Genomic DNA, 9,054 nt, shown 5'->3' with positions numbered 1-9,054 from the left:
CTTTTTTTTTTTTTTTTTTTTTTTTTTTTTTGAGACGGAGTTTCACTCTTGTTACCCAGGCTGGAGTGCAATGGCTCGATCTCGGCTCACCGCAACCTCCGCCTCCTGGGTTCAGGCAATTCTCCTGCCTCAGCCTCCTGAGTAGCTGGGATTACAGGCACGCACCACCATGCCCAGCTAATTTTTTGTAGTTTTAGTAGAGACGGGGTTTCACCATGTTGACCAGGACGGTCTCGATCTCTTGACCTCGGGATCCGCCCGCCTCGGCCTCCCAAAGTGCTGGGATTACAGGCTTGAGCCACCGCGCCCGGCCTCTTGAACTCTTTATTGACCTCTGCACCTGCTTCCTCTTCTGTGAAAACAGATGAGTTTATGTAGATTAAGATCTAGCAGACATCTGTAGACATATCAGGTGGTAAATATTTTAGGCTTTGCAGGCTAGTGACTGAACTCTGCATGAAAATAACCTCAATATATAAAGGAATGAATGTGAATGGGTGCCGTGCTGAAATCATCTCCTTCCCAGGGTCCATGAAAGTCTTCTTCTTTGAGCTTTCCCCCCAATCATTTAAAATGTAAAAACATTCCTAGCTTGCAGGTGCTATGAGAATAGGGAGCAGGCCAGAGGTGACTTAGGAGGCTTGTTGGCAGATTCCTGCCTAGTTTTTTTTTTTTTTTTTTTTTTCTTTTTTTTTTTTTTTAACAATCTCCCTCTGTTGCCAAGGCTGGAGTGCAGTGGCACAATCTCAGCTCACTGTAACCACTGCCTCCCAGGTTCAAGCAAGTCTCCTGCCTCAGCCTCCTGAGTAGCTGGGGCTACTGGTGCACCACCACGCCTGGCTAATTTTGGCATTTTTAGTAGAGATGGGGTTTTACCAAGTTGGCCAGGCTGGTCTCAAAGTCCTGGCCTCAAGTGATCCATCCGCCTTGGCCTCCCAAAGTGCTGGGATTACAGGTGTGAGCCACTGCGCCCGGCTGTGTCTAATCATCTAGTAATCCTCTGGGCTGGAGTTGGGGTGTGTCAGAGGCAAATTTTTGCCTGTCTTCTCAGAACACCATATTCAGAGAAGGCCACTCGGGACAGATTTGTCAGGCTGTTTCAAATGCCCAGGTCTGGGACGGGATGCCCTATCTGTGGAGAATTTTTTTTTTTTTTTTTTTTGAGACAGGGTCTCACTCTGTTGCTCAGGCTGGAGTGCAGTGGTGTGATCTTGGTGCACTGCAGCCTCTGCCTCCTGGGCTCAAGTGACTCTCCTACTTCAGCCCCCCAAGTAGCTGTGTTACAGGAAAGGGGTCCTGATCCAGACCCCAAGAGGGGGTTCTTGGATCTCACACAAGAAAGAATTCAGGGTGAGGCCATAAAGAGAAAGCAAGTTTATTAACAAGGTAAAGGAACAAAAGAATGACGGCTCCATAGGCAGAGCAGCCCCGAGGGCTGCTGGTTGCCCACTTTTATGGTTATTTCTTGATTACATACTAAACAAAGGGTGGATTGTTCATTCCTCCCCTTTTTAGTCCACATAGGGCAACTTCCTGAAGTTGCCACGGCATCTGCAACCTGTCATGGTGCTGGCGGGAGTGTAGCAGTGAGGACGACCAGAGGTCACTCTCGTCGCCATCTTGGTTTTGGTGGGATTTGGCCGGCTTCTTTACTGCAGCCTGTTTTATCAGTAAGGTCTTTATGACCTGGATCTTGTGCCGACCTCCTGTCTCATCCTATGACTTAAAATGCCTTCACCGTCTGGGAATGCAGCCCAGTAGATCTCAGCCTCATTTTACGTAGCTCCTATTCCTGATGGAGTTCTTCTGGTTCAAATGCCTCTGACAGCTGAGACTACAGGAACACAGCACTACGTCCAGGTATGTTTTGTACTTTTTGTAGAGACAGGGTTTCACCATGTTGACCAGGCTGATCTTGAACTCCTGGGATCAAGCAATTCATCCGCCTTGGCCTCCCAAAGTGCTAGGATTACAGGCATGAGCCACCACACCCAGCCCACTTGGAGGCTTTTTTTTTTTTTTTTAAATGAGAGAGAAAGAGAGAGAGAAATAGAGAGAGAGAGAGAGAGGGAGGGAGGGAGGGAGGGAGACTTTGCATTCTGTTATCCTCAAATTATTACTTTACCTTCTTCCCTAGCCGGGGTCCCAGTCCTAAAGCCCGAGACCCTCAATGGAACTTCACCTCTGCATAATCCGCCTGGGTGCCCTTGGGCATCCCGGCCTCAGGCCTGGGTCTGAGGCCTGGGAAGTTGAGCATGGCATAATGGAGCTCTTCTTGGCTCTTGTGGGATTCTGGTGCTTGAGTGGATGATTTGGATTCTGGGCAGCTGAACAACTGATATGGCTTTTTCTGGTTCTTCTTTGATTCTGGGCAGGGAGCACCTGGTGGAGGAGGTGTCTGAGAAGCGCTGCTTGATGTGGCCTTCTCATTCCGATTCGGAGCCTGAGGGATGAACCACCATCCTTCATTCATTCATTCAGCAAATATTTGAACACATGTTGGGCACTGATTTCATTTATTTATTTTTTTGAGACGTGGTCTCACTCTGTTGCCCAGGCTGGAGTACAGTGGCGTGATCTCGGCTCCCTGCAACCTCTGCCTTCCAAGTGAGTACAGTGGCGTGATCTCGGCTCCCTGCAACCTCTGCCTTCCGAGTTCAAGCAATTCTGCCTCAGCCTCCTGAGCAGCTGGGACTTCAGGCATGTGCCACCACACCTGGCTAATTTTTTGTATTTTTAGTAGAAATGGGGTTTCATCATGTTAGCCAGGATGATCTCAATCTCCTGACCTCATGATCCCCCCGCCTTGGCCTCCCAAAGTGCTGGGATTACAGGTGTGAGCCACTGTGCCCGGCCATTTGGGCACTGATTTATAGCACGGAGTGAAACAAAGTCCCTGCCCCTGCTTTGCTCAGCTTGCATTCCATCTTGGAAGCAGTAACAGAGAATACTTAGCAAAAGTACCCTAACTGGTAAGTGACAAACGACATCAAGAAATTTGAGCACTGTCAGAAGTCAGCAAAAGGGAGGGTGGGATGACTGTTTAACAGGGCATCCAGGGAAGTTCGAGACCAGCCTGGCCAACAAAGCGAAACCCCATCTCTATCAAAACTACAAAAATTAGCCAGGCATGGTGATACATGCCTGTAGTCCCAGATACTCAGGAGGCCGAGGCAGGAGAATCGCTTGAACCTGAGCGATGGAGGTTATAGTGAGCTGAGATTGTGCCACTGCACTCCAGCCTGGGCAACAGAGTGAGACTCCATCTCAAAAAAAAAAAAGAAAGAAAGAAAAGAAAAGAAAATGCTGATTAGACACCCACATGGGGATGCTGCATAGACAGTCTGCAGTTCAGGGAAGGAGCCAGGAGATACAGTTTTAGAGTCATCAGCGTAAGATGTTATCTCCTAATAATTTCCAGCATTTACAGAGTATTACCCAGGGGCCTGGTGATATTCTGAATATTTTATTATACAAGTACAATATATCTAACATCTAGCATCATCCTAGGAGGTGGCCACTAGTATTATCCCCATGTTACAGCTAAAGAAATTGAGGCACAGAGAAGTTAAGATACTTGCTTCATCACACAGTGGTGGAAGCAGGATTTGAACCCGGGAAGGCTGACTTCAGACCCCTCTACTGAGTCCCTAGGCTGTACAGTCTCCCGATGATACGAATAATTGTTAAGCAGTTAAGTGCAATTAGTAATTGGTGACGGTAACAATGGAATAATGGCTACGTATTGAGAAAGTGCATGTGTTCTAATCCTCAAACCAACTCTTTTTTTCTTTTTCAAGATGGAGTCTTGCTCTGTTGCCCAGGCTGGAGTGCAGTGGCGTGATCTCGGCTCATTGTAACCTCTGCCTACTGGGTTCAAGCAATTCTCCTGCCTCAGCCTCCCGAGTAGCTGGGACCACAGGCGTCCGCCACCACGCCCAGCTAACTTTTGTATTTTTAGTAAAGACGGGGTTTCACCATATTGGCCAGGCTGGTCTCAAACTCCTGACCTTGTGATCTGCCCATCTCAGCCTCCCAAAGTGCTGGGATTGCAGGCGTGAGCCACCGTGCCCAGCTTAATCCTTAATCCAACTCTCAAAGGAGACAGGAAGAAATGAAGGCTCAGAGCAGGTGAGGGACGTGGCTGAGAAGCTAGTGCCAGCCAGGATATGAATTCAGTGCTATCGCTGGTGCTTTTCCCACCTTGATGTCCCTAAGACAAAGGGTACGAAAGTCAGAAAGCGGATGTGAGCTTTAGAGAAGAGGAGAGGCAGCATGGCCCAGACACTCACCTGGGGGCCGGCCTTCGGGACCACGTTGATGTAATCCAGGATGGTGCTGTGCCGGGAGAACCTGGGCCTCGGGGTCTCTGCCTGAGTTTGTTTCTTCAGTGGAATCTTCATGCTGAGGAAACAAAGCCACCTGTTTGTGCACTGCTGCACCTCTCCTCTTCCTGCGTCCAGACCCCAGACCCCGCCACTCCTCCTTTTAACCTACATGATCTGGGAGAGGCAGAGGAAAAGAAGAGCCATGATCATGATTCCCAGAACCACTCCGATGAAGAGTTCCTTTGAGACCAGTCCCTTCTCATCTGCACACGGAGAGAGTCAGGTGGGCATCTCCCATCCACGTTCGGCTCACGAAGCCCACTCCTCACTCGGCCTTCAGGCTTCCATTGCCCAATGCAGACATTGAATCTGCAACTCCTCTGTTTACTCTGAGGTGGAGTCTTGCTCTGTTGCCCAGGCTGGAGTGACCCAGCCCAGGCGTCAGGACTTTCCACTGTGTTTTACTGTCTACATACAGAGGCCATGGCTCTCCTGTGTCCCTCCCAGCTCCTGCTCCAACCACAGGCCCCTGCTCTCTGCCCTACTCAGCTTCTCCAAGAATCTCAGCACCCAGGCGGCCCCCTAACCTGGCAGCTGCAGGATGGAGCTGCTCTGGGCCCCGTGGACATTCCAGGCCTCACAGCTGAGCCTGAGGTGGGAGCTGAGTACCCCTCGGAGGCTCAGGGAGCTGTTGGCCCAGGGCCCGGCTGAGCTGGGGGTGACCTTGAAGGAGTCCCGGCTGCTGTTCCCCTCCAGCAGCTCCTCTCCAAGCTACCAGCGCAGAGAGGGGGCCGGGCTAGCCTGGGAGGAGCAGCTGCAGTGCAGACTCTCAGCCTCCCAGGAGCAGGGGGGGCCCAGCAGCTGTGGGGGGTCTCTGGGGAGGGAGGACAGGACTCAGCAGGGACCCCTTCCTGGGACCCAGGTGCCACCTTTCCCCACTCACAGTGCACGGAGAGGCTGAGAGAGACATGCTGGGAGCCCAGTGGGTGCTGAGCGTGGCAGGTGAACTCTCCTTCGTGCTCCATTTGAACCTGAGGCAGCTCCAGGACCGCGGGGTCTGAGGGTGGGGAGGGGCTCAGGGTCTGTCCCCCCCGGGTCCAGCTCAGCCTGGCTGGGGGACTGCTGTGGGTGACACAGGCCAGGCGCAGGCTTTGGCCCTCCAGGACTGGGACGGACGTGCCGTTCCCAAGGTTTTCCAGGACTAGAGAAGGAAGAGGCAGAATCAATGTGCAGCTTGGGGCACAGGGACCCTCCTGCGTGGGGACCCTCCAGATGCCTGGGCCCCCAGTTTAGCACCGAGAGGCCCTGGCTCCTCTGTCCCCTTTCCTACCTGTCCTGTTTGCTTGGGAAACCATCACTCTCAGGTTCTCTGGAGGATCTGAAATGGAGAAGGGACCGGCTCTAGATGGGCCAGGGGCTTCCCTCTGGGCAAAGGGAGCTGTCCTGGGAGACTGAGGTGGGGGAAGTGGGGGGATAGAAGGGCACAGCAGAATCACCCACTGAGTCTCAGACACAAACTGCATGAGTCTACACAGGTAAGAAGGTGGGTCCCCTAGGCCTGGGGTTCCAGGCCCCCTCAGCTCTGGAGCCCTGACTCTGCTTGTCTCAGTCCTTTCTTTGAACCAGTAGCCATAAGCTGGGGTAGACGCTGTCCAGTCCTTTTGGGAGTAGGAGAAAGAGCAGGACACAGAGACACACAGGCCCTCGGGCACCGTCAGTGACCTCTGCACTTGGATCCAGCCCCTGCGTCCCCACCCGTCCTCCCCTCCCAGATGGACTCCGGGCCCCTGCTGGGCACTCACACTGCACAGAGAGGTCCAGGGCTCGCTGCTGGGAGCCCAGCCTGTTCTCCGCTCGGCAGGTGTAGTGGCCTGAATCCCCGGCCTTCACCCGGGGAAGCTCCAGCCCCAGGGTTCTGGGGCCCCAGGGGTGGGACCAGGAGAGGACTCTGTCCTGCAGCACCCAGCTCAGTGTGGCAGGGGGCTGGCTGTCGGCAGCACAGAGCAGCCTCAGGAACTGGCCTTTCTGGGCTTCCAGATGTGTGAGATTTCCCTGGGACTGGGGCTCCAGGGCTGGAGAGAGGGAAAAAAAGAGAGGGAGGGAGAGAGAGAGAGAAGGGGTACAGGGAGGGGCACATCCCCTCATCCCCTGAAGCTTTTTCATCCCCTCTTTAAGGACTGGCCCAGTCCCAGCCCGATGGCCCTCAGTACCTGGCGTGTTGTCACGGGAAATACTGATGACAACGTCTCTGGGGGCATCTGCAACAAGATTCTGAGCTGGCTTCAGGGAGGGACAGTTTGTTCCCACAACCAAAAAACGGGGGAACTAAAGTGAGACTATCCCAGAAGACAAGTGACAGCCAGCACCGGGGCTCACGCGTGTGGACAGAGGACCAGAAGCCATTCCCATCCCCTCCCAGGGCTGTGCCAGCTTCCCGGGACCCCACGGCTTCCTCTCCCTGGACCCTCATGAGCTGGGAGCCGCTCACTACCCTGCTGGGCTCCACCTCCCCACCCCCCGGGTCTGTCTGCAGGCCCCATAGTCCCAGGCCACACTCACAGGCCACGCGGAGTCGGACGGTCCTCTCTGCGCTCACACCCGCTCTGGAGAAGTCCACATGGCAGGTGAGGTCGGTGTCATGGTCCTGGGGCCTGGGTGTGAAGCTGAGCACTGAGAAGTGGGCGCTGCTTGGTCTGGTTCTTCTGGAGGAGAGGGCAGCCCCCGTCCAGGAGAAAGAAGGGGCTGGACAGTTCTCGAAGGCCCAGTTAAACACACAGATGACCATCACTGGCCGCCCAGGCTCCAGGGTCTCGGGGATGTAGACATCAGGCTTCTGAGTCAGGGCTGGGACAGAGGCAAGGTGGGGGGGTGCTAGTGCTGCAGGGGTCCCTGAGAGTCCTCTCTGCTCAGCCCATGCCCAGGGTCCCTCCCCAGTGTGAGAGGCAGGAGTTCCCACCCCATTCCATACCTGTTACTTTTAGATAGAACTTGTTCAAGAAGTTGAATTTCACATAGCTTCCCCTCTCCACCCGAAACAAGTACCCTCCCGTGTCCTGCATCTGCGCATCTCTGATCACCAAGGAGCAGCTCCCCTTGCCGGGATCCCCCGTGAGCTGGAATCGGTCCCACGTGCTCATGTCCACCTCTCGATCTGGGTGGTTTGTTGCCACTGGAGCATCCTTGCTTGTCTCAGCCCTTTCTCGGAACCAGTAGCCATAAGCTGGGGTAGAGTCTGTCCAGTCCCTTCGCGGGTAGGAGAGGTTGCAAGGCACAGAGACACACAGGCCCTCTGGCACTGTCACCGACCTCTGCACTTGGATTGAGAAGCCCCCATCCATAGCCTGGGACCCTGTGGGGAGACAGAGGCTCAACCTGCAACCCCAGGCCTAGCTCCGCCCCAGGTCCTTTCTGGCCCCCAGCCCACTCACCGCCCAGCAGCGAGGACAGCAGCAGCGGCAGTAGCATCTCGGCATAAGAGGCACAGGACCTGCCTGAGACAAGCCTGTTTTCTGGTGGTGCTGTGAATGGCTCAGGGCTCTTGGCAGAAGGGGGGAGCCGAGGGCGGAAGCTGAGCCCTGCTGGGGCTTGATGCGTGAAATGAGTTTCAGATCCTGAGGTCACAGCACTCCTTCCCCTTCCTCGGCATTCCCCTGTCCACCTTGCCCGCTTGTCTTCCGGGTCTCCTGGGGGCCCAGCCTGACCTTGGGCTTGTTGAGCTGGTCCTTCCAGAGCTCCCAGTGCAGGAGGGGAGGGCAGGCTTGTGTCTGCCCTGGGGGCCTGGCTGTGGGTAGGGCAGTGGGGTGGGGGCTCTCCCTCTGGGCCCTGTGTCATTGAAAAAGCAGAAGTGAAAGCCCACAATGAGCCCCCCTTATCTGGGTAACTGGTGGTGGAGATAGTGGGTACAGGGGAAGGGACAGTTGCTGGAAGGGGCTGGTCTTGTCAGATTAAATGCAAGATGTCTGATTAAAGCTGAATTTCACAGAAAAGATACACTAAGTTTTTATTTTTATTTTTTAGTATAAATATGTCCTAACTGCTGCATGGGATATACTTATACCAAAAAGCAAAATAAATTTGTTTATCTGAAATTCAAATTAATTATTTTTTGAGACAGAGTCTCGCTCTGTAGCTCAGGCTGGTGTGAGAAGTGGCATGATCTCTGCTCACTGCAACCTCTGCCTCCTGGACTCAAATGATTCTCCTGCCTCAGCCTCTCGAGTACCTGGGGTTACAGGTGCCCGCCACCATGCCGAGCTAATTTTGTATTTTTAGTAGAGACAGGGTTTCACCATGTTGGCCAGGCTGATTTCGAACTCCTGATCTCAAGTGATCTGCCGTCTTGGCCTCCCAAAATGCTGGGATTCCAGGTGTGAGCCACCGCACCTGGCCTAAGATTCCAATTTAACTGAGCATGTTGAATTTCTTTTTTTCTAAATCTGGCCATCCTAGGGTGGTATCAGCCTCAGCCCTTCATTGCAGGGTCCAGCCCTGCAGGGTCTGGTGGGTGTTCTTTGTGTGTAGAGACAATAGATCACAGGAAAGAAAGATACAAGAATCAGAGATAAGAGAAGAATTCAGCTGGGCCCTGGGGACCACTACTACCTAGGCACAGAGTCCAGTAGTGGCCCCGAATGCTGGGACCTGTTGATATTTATTGTATACAAGGCAGGGGGCAGGGTAGAGAGAGTGAATCATCTGACGTGATTGATAGGGTCAAGCAAATCAC

The 9,054-nt window shown here is 53.6% G+C and overlaps 1 protein-coding gene across 4 annotated transcripts; it reads right to left on the bottom strand.

The window, feature by feature from the left end:
- Positions 1–2,097: 2,097 nt before the first annotated feature.
- SIGLEC10 (sialic acid binding Ig like lectin 10) lies at positions 2,098–8,350 on the bottom strand. Of its 4 annotated transcripts, none has more exons than XM_032264305.1 (10): positions 7,757–8,346; positions 7,297–7,677; positions 6,888–7,172; positions 6,539–6,586; positions 6,131–6,400; positions 5,659–5,706; positions 5,272–5,529; positions 4,498–4,591; positions 4,293–4,404; positions 2,098–2,443 (listed from the first exon to the last, which is right to left on the bottom strand). In XM_032264305.1, exons 1-10 carry the CDS (start codon positions 8,157–8,159, stop codon positions 2,168–2,170), a joined length of 2,175 nt encoding a protein of 724 aa, XP_032120196.1. In that variant the 5' UTR covers positions 8,160–8,346; the 3' UTR covers positions 2,098–2,167. The 4 variants fall into 4 exon arrangements, 3 of the variants coding, with proteins under 3 accessions (XP_032120196.1, XP_032120195.1, XP_032120197.1); XR_004264559.1 differs by adding an exon at positions 4,916–5,200 and having other exon boundaries at positions 2,345–2,443; positions 6,131–6,586; positions 7,757–8,344; XM_032264304.1 differs by having other exon boundaries at positions 6,131–6,586; positions 7,757–8,350.
- Positions 8,351–9,054: the final 704 nt, after the last annotated feature.

The sequence above is a fragment of the Sapajus apella genome, unplaced genomic scaffold (assembly GCF_009761245.1).
Source record: "Sapajus apella isolate SASKATOON/1434 unplaced genomic scaffold, GSC_monkey_1.0 scaffold144, whole genome shotgun sequence".
Classification (NCBI taxonomy): domain Eukaryota; kingdom Metazoa; phylum Chordata; class Mammalia; order Primates; family Cebidae; genus Sapajus; species Sapajus apella.
Note: the sequence above shows the minus strand (reverse complement) of the source record. Positions and strands in the feature narration are given on the sequence as shown.

Bases quoted from the DNA above. Each gene is read 5' to 3' on its own strand.
- SIGLEC10 (XM_032264304.1), bottom strand. From the start codon at position 8,159: ATGACACAGGGCCCAGAGGGAGAGCCCCCACCCCACTGCCCTACCCAC. The intron at 7,173-7,296 runs GTATGGAATGGG...CCTCTGTCCCAG, and splicing joins GTTCTATCTAAAAGTAACAG to CCCTGACTCAGAAGCCTGAT. The intron at 5,530-5,658 runs GTAGGAAAGGGG...TTCCTTCTCTAG, and splicing joins TTCCCAAGCAAACAGGACAG to TCCTGGAAAACCTTGGGAAC.